The sequence below is a fragment of the Emydura macquarii genome, unplaced genomic scaffold (genome assembly GCF_026122565.2).
Source record: "Emydura macquarii macquarii isolate MOO-44397 ecotype Brisbane River unplaced genomic scaffold, CSIRO-AGI_Emac_v2 contig_1363, whole genome shotgun sequence".
In the NCBI taxonomy this organism is placed as follows: Eukaryota; Metazoa; Chordata; order Testudines; family Chelidae; genus Emydura; species Emydura macquarii.
The window spans coordinates 16,962,293-16,978,803 of NW_027131500.1; the positions used below are offsets into that span (position 1 = coordinate 16,962,293).

The window sequence follows — 16,511 nt, forward strand, 5'->3', positions numbered from 1 at the left end:
AGATCAGAAGGGACCATTGTAATCATCTGTCTGACCTTCTGTATAACGTAGGGCATAGAACATCCAATCTTGATTAAAAAATCCTTAGTGATGGAGAATCCACCACAACCCTTGGTAAATTGTTCCAGTTGTTAATTACTCTCAGCTTTAAAAATTTAAGCCTTATTTCCAGTCTGAATTTGAAATAAACTTCAAGGCTGTATAAAACTTGTCAGGGAATGAACTGATTAGTTAATTAATGTTTGTACAGTGATCTGATTCTAAAAAGCACTAAGTATGTGTGCTAAGTATTAGTAATAACAATACTTTAAAAAAGTAATTATTTTAATTGAAGCCATAGCACACAACATAAAGAGAGATGATTGTGACAGAGAGTAGAGACAATAGCTGGTCCCAGTTAACGATCTCTGGCCCCACTTCCCAGAGTGGGCTGTGTTTCTTCATAAGATGAAAGTAATCTGGAACACTTTGAGAGCTACAGAAACATTATTAATAATGATCTACATCAGAATATATTATACATATACTAGCATACCTAAAGAGGTGTTATCAATATTACTTTAGATCATGCATACATCAATAAGCAAAGCTATATAGGTCCAGTACAATATCTGTTTACAAGGACCTTTGCTGTTTAAGAGATTTAATAATAATTATAACTTTATCATTATATTAACATGAATCCTAACTCTCACCTATCTCTCTTTTTTTTTAATGTTACTCTCAGCTTCGCTGACAGCGTCAATTAGTTTTTCAACTACTCCACAGCCAGAGAGATAGTGAATGCCAGTTCTCATACATTTTTGTTTTTAAATGTTCTTTACTTTGTCAAGTTAAAAATTCAAACACAAGGAGGAAAACTGGAATAATCTACTTACATGTGAGAGAGATTTCTAAGTGGTCTAAACATCCTTCTTTGGATATTTGTAATTTCAATGCCCTCCAGGCTGCTATAACCAATATACTCACAATCAAAAAAGGCAACATAAAAGCAGTGGTAAAACACAACAAGCTTATTGCGGGCACAATTTTATAGCTATGATTATATGAAACTATAGATGAATGAGAATTGCATCTAGACCATTCAGACCTTTGAAACTTCTGTAATTGAAAATCTAAATTAAAAGCTAAAAAGTGAAATAAAATAAATTGCAGTTAATTTAATATACTTACTGTCCTAAGAGCACAAAGGATCCTCTTTCAATGCTTTCAGCAGTGTTATGTATAATTATTACTTTGCCCTGTCAAAGGACTATTCTATTGATGTTTTCCATTCTAAAAGGGAAAATAATAGTTTGTTCTAATAATAATAATTTTAATTTATATTGGGCCTTTCATCTTAGAGGATTCAAAGCACTTCATAAGATATAATAATCACCACTGGAATTCACCCAATGACTGGCACACAGCACACTGATTTGACAAAGAACAAGGAAAATGGTAGAATCATAGAAATATAGGGCTGGAAGGGACCTTGAGAAGTCATCAGGTCCAGCTCCCTGCTCTGAGGCAGGACCAAGTAAACCCAGACCATCCCTGATACAGGTGTTTGTCTAACCTATTCTTAAAAACCTACAATGATGGGGATTCCATAATCTCTGATGGAAGCCCATTCCAGAAGTTAACTACTCTTACATTTAGAAAGCCTTTCCTAATATCTAACCCAAATCTCCCTTGCAGCAGATAAAACTAATTTGTTCTTGTCCTGCTTTTGATGGACATGGAAAACAATCCTATTTATAACAGCTCTTAGCATATTTGAAGTCTGCTATCAGGTCTCCCCTCAGGCTTCTTTTCTCAAGACAAAACATGCCCCATTTTTTTTTTTAACTTTTCCTCATAGGTCAGGTTTTCTAAATCTTTCAAAATTTTGTTGCTCTCCTTTGGACTCTCTCCGATTTGTCCACATCTTTCCTAACATGTTGGGCACTCTTTGAAAACTGCCATGGAATTTTTTTGTTTTAATTTTAATGTAAGAAAAAAGTGCATTAACATATTCAACTACAATATTGTGTCACTGAAGTATACTTTTATAGTGTTACATTAACAGAATAATCACCTAATTCTTTCAGTTCAAATAGTGCAAGTTAAATGTATACTGTGTTTTCTAAATACACAGTGTTGTGTCTTGATTTGGACTGAGGTGAATTTGTGGCCTACCCTAATTGGGTTTGAATGCAAAGTTCACCTGAGTTCACAGCAGATCAAGCCACAGGCTTGAACAATATCTGCTCAGTTAGTGACTGTCAGCTGGTGGCCAGCTTCAAGCATGAGGCTCTTTAAGGCCCTTTCTTCAGGGCTTGTTTTAGTGTCCGTACAATGATCACCTTCCCTTCTGTCCCCTTCCCTTCTGTCCCCAACTTTCCACTTCTATCCGGTCACAGACGCAGAAGTTTCTCATTTGCTTTCTTCTTCTTCTAACCCCTCCGCTTGCTACAGTGACCCAATCCCATGCCATCTCCTGATCTCCCTTGTGTCCATTCTCAACCCTTCCCTTCCTCTTCTTCTTATCTCTCACTCTCCTCTAGCTCTTTTCCTTCACAACACATTCATGCTTTAGTGTCTCCCCTTTGAAATCCCCCACTTTTCACCCCACTTGCCTCTCTAACTATTGCCCCATATCCATTCTCCCTTTCATCTCTAAGATCACTGAACACATTGTTTACAAGTACTGTCTGGAGTTCCTCTCCTCCAATTTCATCTTAGACACTCTCCAATCTAGCTTCTGCCCCTTGCACTCCATTGAAACCGCTCTTGCTAAAGGCTCAAATGATTTCTTCTTAGCCAAATCTCAGAACCAGTACTCCATCCTCATCCTTCAGGACCTGTCAGCTACCTTAGACACAATCAATCATGCTCCCTTGGCTTTCATGACTCCTCTTACTTCTGTAACTGCTCCTTCAGCATGTCCCATAATCTGGGGCCTTGGTCCAGGTTATGTCTAATCTTATCAAGTCTGTCTGCATAACAAGTCTCTCTAAATACAGTCTTTTCTACCACTGGAATCTGGGGTAGCTCTTTCTCAATCTGTCCTGTGAAAGCTCTTCTATTGTCTATAAATAAATACCTATTGAAAACAGGTGGACTGGAACTTAGGTCTCCTACATCCTAGGTGAATGACTCTATAGTTCAGTGGTTAGGGCATTCTCATTTGCTCTATGGCCCGATTAATATTTAATTATTTATATACAGTAGAATAACTTCAACTGTAGAGAATGAGCGTAATCCGCCCCAAAATATTGCATAACCCAGCAGAGACCTAAATTCAAATCTGTTCTCCACATCAGGGAGAATGAACTGTGTCTCTCACATCCCAGATAAATACCTTAACCATTGGGCTAAATGTTAAAGGAGTGGGGCATCTGCTCCTCTACAAACTGGTTTAGTTGCCTAACTTCAGGAAAAAGTTCATAGCCATGAATCCCAAGCAGACGGAGATACCTCCCTCCAGCCTGGAGTTAGGCATCTAAAGAGTTGTCCACATGGTGATTTAGTGCATGATAAGCTGGGAGGTGTAAATCTACAGCACATTAGTCTGCTGTGTACTAAGTTGCCCTGTGGACTCTGCTACCATGCAGTAGAAGTTCCATTTCAAAACATACATACTTTTAGCATGCAACACATTAATGTGCTGTATAGATTTACACTTCAGCTTGAGGCACTAACTGTTCATCTAGAAAAGACATTATCTTTATGACAGTGTAATTGATTTCACCCTTTCTGAATATTTTTATATGATATCTGGACTGACTAGTCTCTTTTTGTGCATCATAATTTCTCCGTTAAGAAGCTGGAGATCTCAGGAAGAAATTTGAATACTGTCAGTAATTTTTTTTCAGGTTCACATCTTTGAGGGACACCAACAAATACAATAAAGGAGTAGAGGGACAAAGCAACTCATACATAGCTTTTCATTATACATGTTCTGGAGATACAACAAGAATTGCAAAATCAAAAAGAAAATATCCATAACATATGTATCAAAAGGACTAAATACTTACAGGGATTTGAGTTTTAGTAGGTAATCAAACTGGTCTGCTTGTATTTTCTGGATTGGGTTATATGAAAGGTTCCTGTAAATGTGCAAACAGTGATATCTAGTACTGTATAGATTCCTTAAAGCTTGTTCTAAAGATGATGTCTAGCCACATTATCCCTTTGTTTTTAATATCTATAATAGTGACTCATAATAATACCAGTTACAACTGTAAATAGTAACATTCCTCTACTTGACAACTTGGTAAACAAGTACATAGAATAGACTGATGCTTCAGAAGCACAGTGTTAGCATAAGAAATTTTATTCAATATTTATTCAATTGTGGAAATATTTTAGTTCCTATATTTTCTGCCCCCTATATATTAAAAAAAAAAGCCTCAAAGAAATCATCATTATCACCATCATCATCATAGCAAATCCCAAAGTGGTGTAGCCTCCTTGCAGATCAAGTGCCACCCAGACTTATCTCCAGCTAGGACTGCATGATTGCCAAAAAATCACATATATTTAAAAATAAGTCACAGGTTTTTTCCCCTATTCACTAAAATGTGTGTGTGTCTACCTCATGACTTTTTGCTATCTTCCTGATATTCCCCTCTAGTGACTGCAGGACTAATGCTTTGTACCTAGGCTCCCCAGCTTCATGTGTACCACTGTACTGTGGCTGACCCTGGCTAAGGACACAGTGTGATGGGAAAACCTTCAAAGAATATCTACTCCTGGTTACAGGTATTTATGTAGATTTGTGATGCAATAGTATGAGAATTTCATTATATCAACCAGTTACAGTGGTACCTGATATAGCTGGATACAGGATACCATACACCTGAAGTTGTTCACCACAGAAATGCATTAACAAGGTGAGAGTCAATGCTCAGTGTTGTGGAGGAGTACAAGCACTTTTGCAAAAGGAATGGGGAGGATACAAGAGTAAGTGTTCTCTCAGGGATCTCTCTTATTACAGCACACTCCCTACTAACTCTCTATTGTGATCAATGGTTTAAATGTCACAATCTGGCCCTAAAACAGGACTGAATGGGTAGAATCATGGTCTGAAAAGGTCTTTAAAATTTGTGACTCCACCCCTCCTTGGAAATAAACAAATATGATTGAGTCTATGATTCCAAAGTGGTTTCCACATTTTGGGCACTACATTTTTGGTTTAACCGTAGTCCATCCCCGCTTATGTCTTTTTATTGTTCCTCCACTAATTTCCTGGTGTTACTCACTTTGTGCCTTTTTTTCTCATTTGTCTGTCAACCTTTCCAGAGCCGTTATACGTTTTCCATGCACAAAGAGCAAAACATGTACTTTCAGTCTAGATTACTTCTATTTCAGATTAAGGTAAACAATGCACATGGGGCCTGATCCTGCAAACACTCGCTATTGAGTGTGATACTTGGTACTGTGAATGGCTCCACTGAAGTCAGGAATCAATGAAGTCAATAAAACTGCTCATGACAGTCACCGTTATGACCATCAGCAGTGTTTGTAGATTTGGTAACAAAGATCAAACAAATATGAACCCTCCACCAAAAAGAATGAAGAGTGTTTTTTTTTAATTTTGTAGTAACCTTTCTCTTGAATCTTGTTGCAGCTCTGCCCTCAAGCACAGAAGCCGATTTCTATATTACAGGTTGTAATACAAAAAATCAGAATCATAACAACATAAACACAGAAACTAATAGATGCCAGTAGAAGAAATGTGCCATTTTAACAGTAGATTCAATACTTGAGAGAAAAGTGTATTCCTTAAATATATTTTTAGGGCCAACTCTTGACACGTGCTGAGCTCCTGTTGAAGTACATGAGATCTCTCGTTCTAAATGGCATATTTATTTTGTGTGTGATAAGTAATGTAATCCAATTATTAAAAATACTAACCATAAATCAGGAAGGAATAATCTTAAATAATTACTCTTTTTGGACAATCATGATACTACACATCTTTTATGCAATTATTCTGTACATAATCTTTTTTTAAAATTGCATTTCAGACTAAATTTGGCATTTTCAAGTCCTCATGGACTTTCATGGTTTTGCTTCCTGGACTGGATGACTGAAGTCATCATTTTGAATGAATAACGTACAACAGAACACAATATAAGGAAGAATTGTTATAAAGCCTTACAGCTGTGAGAGCTCCTTTAGATCCTTAAATAGATATGGAGGAAGTGATTCAATCTTGTTGCTAGCCAAGTCTCTGTGGAAACAATCCCAGACATAATATAATTAGTTCTTAGTAACTTCTTTTCATTAGATCAACAAGCATTAATAATATGAAGAGATCCATAATATTGACTCCCTTTGTCATCTAAAATTACAGGTTGCTATAGAGGTTATCAGAAACCTGGAAAATAAAAGAATGATGTTAAAGCAAAAGGTGAAAGATAAAGACCTGAGATTCTATTTTGTCTGACTATGTGAGACCATTTAATACTCACAGTGTTTATTATTTTTTACTTCTCTTTTGCTTTGTTTTTAATTATCTTCTCATTTTCTCCTCTTTGGTGTTGCTTCTTCTCTCCAGTTCTCCACCTCCTCCCCAATCAGTTCAGTTATGGTGTTGGGCAGAAATAGCAAAGGATTTTTTTTTGCCTAAACTAACCAAATAATCTAACTTCTGAGTTAGTAGGATAAGGCCATTTCAATTATATTTACAATAAAGTTTGGTCAGTTGCCATTTTAATTCATATTTATGATAGTTAATTGGTTTGGAATAAAATTCCTATCCCCTATATGCAACTAAAGTGGATTTAAAAAAAAAAGTCCTTATGGATGCATTATCCATCTAATTTTTAATAATAATATTTAGCACTTATTAATATTGAAGATGTAACAAAGATTAAAAATGTGCCTATTCTGGGCAATGGGATTTGCATGCTTTGACAATTTTAAAAATACAGTATTTCAAAAATTCCCCAGTTCCCCCAGAACATTAAGTTAACCAATGAGCAATGTCACATTAAACACTTCAAGTCAATGGAGATGCATCCAGTTACATGAATAGATAATCTGGCCTTTTACCTTTATCTATCACATGAGAAGATCATCTACCAATATGACCAGTGCAGAATAGGCGCTGTAGCCAGGCCTCTCCCCGATTGACAAGGCTCCTCTCCAATTGTCAGGTAGTTAGGAGGCAACCTGACATTTTGAGGGTTGTCTCAACACAACCTTCTCCATAATGTTAACCCAGAATGGAAGATTAGATATTGGGCAGTATTTGGCCAAACAGCTTGCATCAAGTGAGGAACCCAAATCTGGGATGAGCTCACAGGGTGAAGATTCTTCTTGGTCAGCTGCTTTCCTGTTTACTGGTGGTAAAAATACCTGGGAGCCCTGATTACATTACTGGCTTCACCTCATGCATCTGTGCTATTGCTGGCATATGGGTGATATTTTTTCTAGTGGACATATCCTCTGTGACATGCCTTTGTCCTTATTCAGGGAACACAATGCTCTTGTGGCTAGACACACAACACTCTCCTAGATTATGTATTTTATTGACTTTATCTACTATCTCATATGTTGAATGACTGTGCAATTTGATGCTTTCTCTAGAGCTTGTTATATGAAAGCAGAATTACTGACAAATATATAAAATCCATCTTCACAATTTAAATGATCAAAATTAGTCAGTTGTTCTTTGACTTAAAAAATCAACTTACAGTTCATCTAACTTTTGGAGAGAGGAAAAGCTGTTTTTATTTAAGGAACTGATTTTGTTTCTTCTCATCACCCTGAAAGTATAAAAAACAAAATTATACTTCCTCAAATGTATTTGTTTTCTGAGAAGACTGTGATACATAATCAAGTAATTAATTATATTTTATATTATTTTGCACTTTCTTTATTTTGTTTTATACAATGTTTCATATCTTATTTAATTATTCATTAAATTAAAGATATTCCAAGTTATTAAAAGTTAATACATTTTATTATTCTGTAAAGAATTTTTACTGTGATTATATATAGCATATATATGCTGTATGTTTTTTCAGTTGCTTTTGGATCTGCCGATAACTAAAGTTATTCAGAAATGTCAAATATCTTGATTGCTGTACTACATATGACAGTATTATGGAATTAACTATTGATTATTTGAAAATTCATGACATTTTTGAGCATGTGACTGAAACACGTATTTTATGCAAAAAACACAAAAGTCCAAATCCAAAATCTGTTACTTCTGAGAAATTCAATCATCAAAGACTTGAGCCTGCATTCTTTGTTCACCAAAAATCTCCCAATACGCAAGTAATGATCAGGGGAGAGCTGTGTAGGAAAGAAGTGCAGGAGAGATGAGAAAGTGACAATAGGCAGAGTCCAGAAGCTTATCAACAGCATCAGAAGGGAGTGAAGTGGAATTGTGAAGATGATTGCAACAGCTTTGAGGAAGCTTTGTGGAAATTCTACAATGTCTCAGATCAGCAAGCTGACCGAATGATATTATCCATGAATCTGAACAGCTCATGTGTTGGAAATTTTTTTCTTTTATATTTAGTGGCATCATTTCTATATATGTTGCTAAATCTCAGTATTTGATACTATGGGTCAAATTCATTTCAGTGGAGTCGTGCTGCATTCATCAGTGGTGAATTTTATATTTGTTCATAGAATAGTTCTACTTTGTTGAATATAATTAAATTTCACATTTTAATAATCTCCACCAGTTCTAAGGACCAACCGATATTTTGGAAACTTGATATGGGTCATTGTGCATAATGTAACAGTTCACCACAACCACTGCTCATTCTGGCTGCACAGAATGTGCTATTACTTACAGTACAGTTAAAGTGCTGCAGGAGATGAAAGTGACATTTCTTAAATTATTTATATGATTGCCTTCAAAGTCCCTAGGAGATAAAAACAAAACAAAACATTCTATCACTGAAAAGAAGTTAACTTCAATCAGATAGTTACTCTGCAGTAATTAATTATTAAAGGAAAACCTCAGCAGAACCTTAGGACTGCACAAACATAATAGTACTTGGATGTTTCATTATTCAGCACGCCCTAAACTGCTTTAGGTGATAGCAGGGTCATCAACTCAGGCGGGTGAAAATCTGAATCCTGAACTCAGATTTTGACAGGTACCATAGAGACACTATCTCTTTATTGTTTTCAAAATCTGAGGGCCAAATTATGACTGCCCTAATGAGAGTGGTCTGGAGGAGGAAAGAACGCAGGGAGCCCCTTGTCTCTAAAACTTCCACCAGGATACAACCATAAGCATGCTCACCACATACTCACTTCCATCCTTACAAGTTTTTAAGGCCCACCTTGATAAAGCCCTGGCTGAGATGATTTAGTTGGGGTTTGTCCTGCTTTGAGTAGGGGTTGGACTAGATGACCTCCTGAGGTCCCTTCCAACACAAATATTCTATGATTCTATGCCTGCAATATTCTCCTACCAGAATTCAATACACATCAGGGAGTCTTTCGAGGTGGGCTGGCATGAAATGGGGATTGTCTACCCTGCGACATCATTCCCCACACTTGTATTAGCTTGATAAAAAGAGTCATGGAATGACATTGATTTAAAGAAGACAAAAGTTTTATTTTTTGTAAAATAAAGACTTACAGCCAATGTAGTCTGGGCATGTGTTGGCAAAGAGGTATATCAGGCAAATGAGCAAGAGAATTATTCATCAGTACTCTGGAAAAAGAAAAATAGTATTGGTAGCAATTAATGTAAAGAAGAACGGTGTCTCTTTTACAGTTTTGTTTCTTCTCAGTACAAGGCAAGTAGAATTTATTCATTTTTCATATTGTTAGAGATAGTAAATGATTAAAAACCAGTGTATGTCATTAGGAGTACTGGTGTGATCCTATTGTATCCTGAATTACTAAATGAATGACTTGGGAAAGGGAAATTCTTTGCAGATGTTGGGGCAGATTCATTGGTACCAGCTGGGCCCACCAACAGCAATTCCAGGCCCTAGAGGAGAACAGTCCTATCCTGCCTCTTCTGTCCGCAGCCCACGCGCTGTTCACCCCCACCCCCAGTTCTGCCCCCTACCCTGCTTGACTTGCTCGCCACTGCATCCCTCCCCTCAACTCGGTCCCCATCTTCTCTTCCACACTTCCCCTTCCCCCAGGCGGCGAGGGACGGCTGGGTGAGGGAGGGGAGGCTGAACAGGGAAGACAGGGACACAACAAGCAGCGGTGGGGGGAGGGGGATGAGCGGGGGCGGGGAAAGGAGGGATGCAAGTGGCGAGCAATGGCAGAGAAGGGGAAGGAGTGACACGGTGATCAGTGCGGCTGGGCGGGACCGCTTGGGGTGCAGCAGGGGTGGAGTGTGGGCAGGGCCGCAGGTGGAAGAGGCCTGGTTCCTTTTAAATCGCCGGGTCCCTGGGCAATTGCCCCGTTTGCTCCCCCTGTCGATGGGCCTGACTGGCACACTCTGGCTGCCTTGCATCATGGGAGCAGCACAAAGCACCTGAAGTGTATATGTGAATCTGGCCCCATTTATCTTTTTGAAATTAAACCCTTAGCCTGATTGTTTTCCCACTGAATCAATGGGAGTAGGGCTGGGTCCTTTTTTATATTCAGCAGCATTTGATATTTGCATAGATACATAGTAATTGGCCATAGTCTGTTCTCACATTGGTTTCAGTTGAGTTGCTCTGGATTTACACTGGTGAGAGAAGATTCTGGCCTTTTAAAATTTGCATCACAACAGAGAGGGCTGAGGTGAAAAGATCCAGGTCCTTCCCTAAAAACTGGTAGATTTGAGCCAGGCACTAAAATATAACAATGCACTATGGACTGGTGAACAATACCAAATAATCTAAATACCATTATTGAACAAAAGACGGTCAGTAAAGATGTATAAGGATTTAATCATATAAAGGTAGGTTTTACTATGGAAATATAAAATTTTTTTCACTGTAAGTTTCCACAAGGTATGCAAACATTCAAGAATATTGCAGTCACTGAGTCCAATAAACCTGGGACAAGATACAATTTACTGAAAACACCAGTTTCCATGAAACAATCTTATGCAATGAAAAGCTATTGAGAAGTTATATCATGGTTCCCTCCCCCCAAATGGATACAAGCAAATCTCTCTCTCTCTTTTTCCATCCTCGCCATAGTTTTTCAGTACCCATGTGTTTATTGGTTCCCAAATTATCCAGCTGATCATTTGAGATATGATACATGATTGAATTTATGATACATGATTGATATGATACCGATGACATAAGTGCCCCACTATGCTGACTTAATAACACCATCTCCCTGAGCGGTGTAGAGTCACAGCATATGTAGTCAGATCAATGCAGTGAGAGTATAGACACTGCGTTACTTACATCAACTGCTAATGGTCTCCAGCAGCTCTCCCACAATACCCCATACTGACCATTCTGGCCACTGTTGTGAACTCTGCTGTCCATGGGTCAGGTAGAGAAGAAACCCCCCTCTAACCCCTTTAAAGCCCAGTGAATTTTTGAAATTTGTTTTCCTGGTTGCCCAGTTTGGTGAGCACACCTAGCAGAGCTCCACTGTAGAGTGTAACCACCCCGCTGACCATGCGCCCCGTGCTTGCTATGTTCATAACAATAGTGCAGGGCTGTACAGGTGCCATGCTTCTGTCAGCTAGGAGAAACGCATGGGTTTGTGGGATTTTGAAAAGGGGTGAAAATTATGGGATACAGATGAAATTATGGTATGGAGAACACTTGCAAATTTGACCCCATGCTCCCAGTCATCCCTGTGCGACTTATTTTAGCCCCATCAGGCACTGCAAGAACTTCCCAGAAGACCCTGCACTGGATGGTGGCAAATTGCACAGTGGGATACCTACTTATGGTGCAGTGTACTCTGCATAGATACAAGCGCTCCAGGTGAGGATGTGCACCACTGACACAAGGAGCCAAGTAGGTACACACACAAGCGATGTAATAACTGCAGCAGCCGTATGCCAACGTAACTTAGGTAGACAAATATGTAGTGTGGACATGGCCAAAGGTAGAGAATCATGTGCATCCTGATTGGTTTCTTATGTGCCTTTTAAAAAGCAAGAGCTCAATTTTGCTCCTTTTGATTTTAGAGGACCAATACAGGACACATGGACTTTAGCATATAAAAAGTCTGAATAAGCCAGGTTTTGCAGGGGTGCTCAGTTTCCCACAAATAAGCTCCACTACCAGAGAGAGTTAACAATACAGCATGACAAACAAACAAATCTTTTAAACACACATTAGTTTTAATTTATTTTCTTTTTAAAATATTTCACTTAATTAATATTTTAATACCTACAGGAGAATAAGTGAGTTGAGTCCATGAAATGTTCGTGGAGAGATCTGACTGATCTTGTTATTTTCAATAATCCTGTAAATCAGAATAAAGTGTATATCAGACTGATAAATGATTGGGGTCTGAAACTGAACAGACATGGAAAAATATAATGTACCCTGAAGTGGTATTCTTCAGATACCCATTCAAACTTCATAAGAAAATTGAATTAGCATATTATGGTATATTGAGGTAGAGTATTAAAGCTTCATTAATTAAAATGGAAACTCCTTTTCCAATGCAGTTCACATGATTGTTTGAAAATTTCTTTTTAACTTAAAAACAAGAGCAATTTTTTGGTCAACTTTTAAAACAATGTGATCAGAACTTTGACACCACATAGAGAATTTCTTCAAATTAGCAGTACATCAAAACATCCTCAAGATAATCTTCCCACAGAACATGCACAATAAAAGTTTGTCAAAGTCATTCTTCATCTGACAGACAGATATGTTATTAACACCCTCTAATCGCAATGTAATTTTTTTCAAATCCCACTGTCAGAAGAAGCAGTAATATTGTCAAGATTTCATATTATGTATGTCATCTCCTCTGTGGGATTTCAAGCATCATATACAGAGAAAAGGCTGTCCAAGAAATTCCATTCTGAAGTGCTCCATTTTTGTCATTTTGGAGTTTATGTATTATTTTGTGGTAAGCAGTCACTTATTTACAACTGTATGTACTACTGAAAAATAAGCTACACAAGAGCTATTAAAGTTGTAGGGCTCAATTCTGCTTCCAAAGGCAATGGAAGTTTTTGCCCACTGAGAGCAGAAGGAATTCCTTAATAATCATGCTGTATACAAAGAAATGTTACATGGATAAAAAAAGATAAAAATATTTCTCTGTGTTGCCTTAATTATTTCTTGAGAAAATATATACAAAAATAAGAACAGTACATACAGCCACTCAAGCTTACGCAGATCTTCAAAGACACCAGGCTTTAAAAAGGTTATCTTGTTGTGACTCAGATACCTGAAGCAAGATCAATAAAGATAAAAAACAATAGACTGTCTAATCAGCGTTAGAGGAGTGAAGAAGAATTTTTAGTTTTTCCTTTATTATTCCTAACAGCATTGATAAATTGCATCCTCAAGAGATTCCATTCTTAACAATAAAAACATTACCCTTGTGTGACTGTGATCACTAATGTCTGCCATGGTAGCAGTCTCACATTCTTATTAAAGATATGGCTGTGTGGACAAAAGTTCACTTGAAGCTGCAAATTGTCCATAGCAGTAGTAATAGTAATAATAATAATAAGAATAATAAGAATAAACTATCATCCAAAATTGGGCTGAAAAAATACAAAGAATAAGGATAACAACAGATTTGGAATTTCCCTTTTAAGCTGTTTCAGTACACAGATTTATTTTTTCTACAATCTTGCTCACTGGCCAAAAGTATTTTTAAATTGGAAACGAGTCATCTTCTGTAAAATCTGCTGCAAAATAAGGAACAGACTTTAATCTCAACCCTTTCCTTATATGATTGCTTCTATATAGAAAAATAAGAGTTTTCAATTATTTCAAATTGAACATGGCAGCTCTACTGTTTTCATTCCTGTCTCTTAATTCCATAACAACTGGATCCAGGATAACTGCCATTTAAAATCACTGAGGTTTTCTCTTTTTCTTTCTGGAACACAGTAAATTTTAGGGATTGGGATAGACTACAAACTCCATGGAATATTTTCAGTGTACTTCCCTGCTGAATAACCTAGCTACCACATGTCCAAATCCTCTGAAGGTTTACTAAGGATAAGCGCTTAGTGAAATAATGGAGTTCAGGATTTGGGCCATTTTGGAGTTATCTTTTGGAGTTATCATTTTGGAGTGCACAATAAATGAGGGAGAAATCTATAGCTGTTTTCAAAAGTAGCCCCATTCCACATTGCTTCAGTACTGCAATGGTGATACTTACAGTTTTGTCAGGTTGTATAATCCTCTAAAAGCATGTTCCGATACAGCTCTGATTTTATTATTCTGAAGATACCTGAGAAGATATAATAATGACAACAATTAATTTGGTAAAAATGCAAATGCAAAAAGATCACCAAACTTATCAACTAAATATCAAACTAAGGTACATATATTATTTAAAAGGATGCTGTCAAGGCCGTTAGACCTTAAAATTAAACTTACACAACAGCTATTTCACATAGCTGGTCTTATCTTAAAGATTTCAAAAGGTATATTTAAATAAATAAATAAATAACTTTGCTGCAATGATCATTCAAAATCAGACAAAACAAACACATGACTTTCCTTGTATTTATTGCAAATAAATCAGTACACACATGCAGCCTCCTGTTTCAGTCCCTAATCATGATATCTGATCTGTGTAAGAAGACACTTATGCTTGTGCAGAGTCCTACTGCAGTCAACAGGCTTGTGTGGGTGCAGGATGTGCCTCTGCAGATAAGATTATAGAACTGGGACACTGGAGTGCATGCAGTGGTTTGTATATATTGATGTATATGGACAGTTGTGGAGTTGTTGTTATTCTAATTAGGCCTACAGCAAAGGTCGATTAAAACACATGGCTGGAATTTCTATTTATAATATGGGACAATTTTCAAAGGATTGCATTTTAAGGTAATTTAATCAAAATGTATGCTGAAACGTGCTGCTTGTTGCTAACTGAAAGTATTATGTATACTTTCCCGCCATTTTTGCTCCATCTCCTTTGCAATTACTGAACTGAGTTTCAAAATATTACATAGGGTAGTATCATTACTTTTTGTGATAAGATGTTAAACTAGTGTAAATGGTGGATGTTCTGTAACTTGAAGTCTTAAAATCATGATCTGAAGACTTCAGTAACTCAGCCAGAGATTAACAGGAGTGGGTGAGTGAGGTTCTTTGGCCTGAAAAGTGCAAGAGGTCAGACTAGATAAATCATGATGGTCCCTTCTTGCCTGAAAATCTATGAATCTATGAGACTTGTATTTTTTTAAAGCATGTTTACCTTCTCTATACATTTTTTCTGTCTTTGTTGTTAAAAAAAACAACTTTTCAACAAAATCGAGTAAAGGATTCAGTCCTGCTCCTGTTGAAATTCTTGAGAGATTTGACATTGACTTGAAAAGAAACATAGAATCATAGAATCATAGAAGATTAGGGTTGGAAGGGACCTCAGGAGGTCATCTAGTCCACCCCCCTGCTCAAAGCAGGACCAACCACAACTAAATCATCCCAGCCAGGGCTTTGTCAAGCTGCACCTTAAAAACCTCTCAGGATAGAAATTCCACCACCTCCCTAGGTAACCATTCCAGTGCTTCACCACCCTCCTAGTGACAAAGGTTTTCCTAATATCCAACCTAGACCTCCCCCACTGCCACTTGAGATCAGTGCTCCTAGTTCTCTCATCTACTACCACTGAGAACTTTCTAGTTCCATCCTCCCTGGAACCCCCTTTCAGGTAGTTAAAGGCTGCTATCATATCCCCCCTCATTCTTCTCTTCTGCATACTAAACAAGCCTAGTTCCCTCAGCCTCTCCTCATAAGTCATGTGCTCCAGACCCCTAATCATTTTTGTTGCCTTCTTTTGGACTTTTCCCAATATGTCCACATCCTTCTGTAGTGGGGGGCCTTCTGTACTGGACATAGTACTCCAAATGTGGCTTCACCAGTGCTGAATAGAGGAGGATAATCACTTCCCTCGATGTGCTGGCAATGCTACTGCTAATGCAGCCCATATGCTTGGCAATAAGGATATACCGTTGACTCATATTCAGCTTTTTGTCCACTGTAACCTCCAGGTCCTTTTCTGTTGAACTGCTGCCTAGCCAGTCGGTCCCCTGTCTGTAGCAGTGCATGGGATTCTTCCGTCCTAAGTGCAGGACTATGCATTTGTACTTGCTGAACCTCATCAGATTTCTTTTGGCCCAATCCTCTAATTTGTCTAGGGCACTTTGTATCCTATTCCTGCCCTCCAGCATATCTACCACTCCTCCCATTTCAGTGTCGTCTGCTAATTTGTTGAGGGTGCAAACCACCCCATCCTCCAGATCATTAATGAAGATGTTGAACAAAACCGGTCCCAGCACCGACCCCTGGAGCACTCCGCATGTTACCAGCTGCCAATTAGACATTGAGCTGTTGATCACTACCCATTGAGCCCAATGATCTAGCCAGCTTTCTTTCCATTTTATATATCTTGAAACATCCCTCTTTATACATGTGTTCATCCAACCCATACTT

General features: G+C 37.8%; 1 protein-coding gene across 3 annotated transcripts in view; it reads right to left on the reverse strand.

Moving 5' to 3' along the window:
• The window catches only part of RXFP1 (relaxin family peptide receptor 1), a 73,727-nt gene that overhangs the window by 8,297 nt on the left and 48,919 nt on the right, over positions 1–16,511 (reverse strand). For 2 of the 3 annotated variants that reach the window (XM_067551821.1, XM_067551822.1), the window contains exons 6-13: positions 14,230–14,301; positions 12,268–12,339; positions 9,587–9,661; positions 8,787–8,858; positions 7,671–7,742; positions 6,131–6,202; positions 4,002–4,073; positions 879–950 (exon numbers count right to left, since the gene is read on the reverse strand). In XM_067551821.1, coding sequence (XP_067407922.1) covers positions 879–950; positions 4,002–4,073; positions 6,131–6,202; positions 7,671–7,742; positions 8,787–8,858; positions 9,587–9,661; positions 12,268–12,339; positions 14,230–14,301 — 579 coding nt within the window. Of the gene's footprint in view, positions 1–878; positions 951–4,001; positions 4,074–6,130; positions 6,203–7,670; positions 7,743–8,786; positions 8,859–9,586; positions 9,662–12,267; positions 12,340–13,209; positions 13,282–14,229; positions 14,302–16,511 lie in introns of all 3 variants that reach the window. The other variant, XM_067551823.1, reaches the window with a different exon arrangement.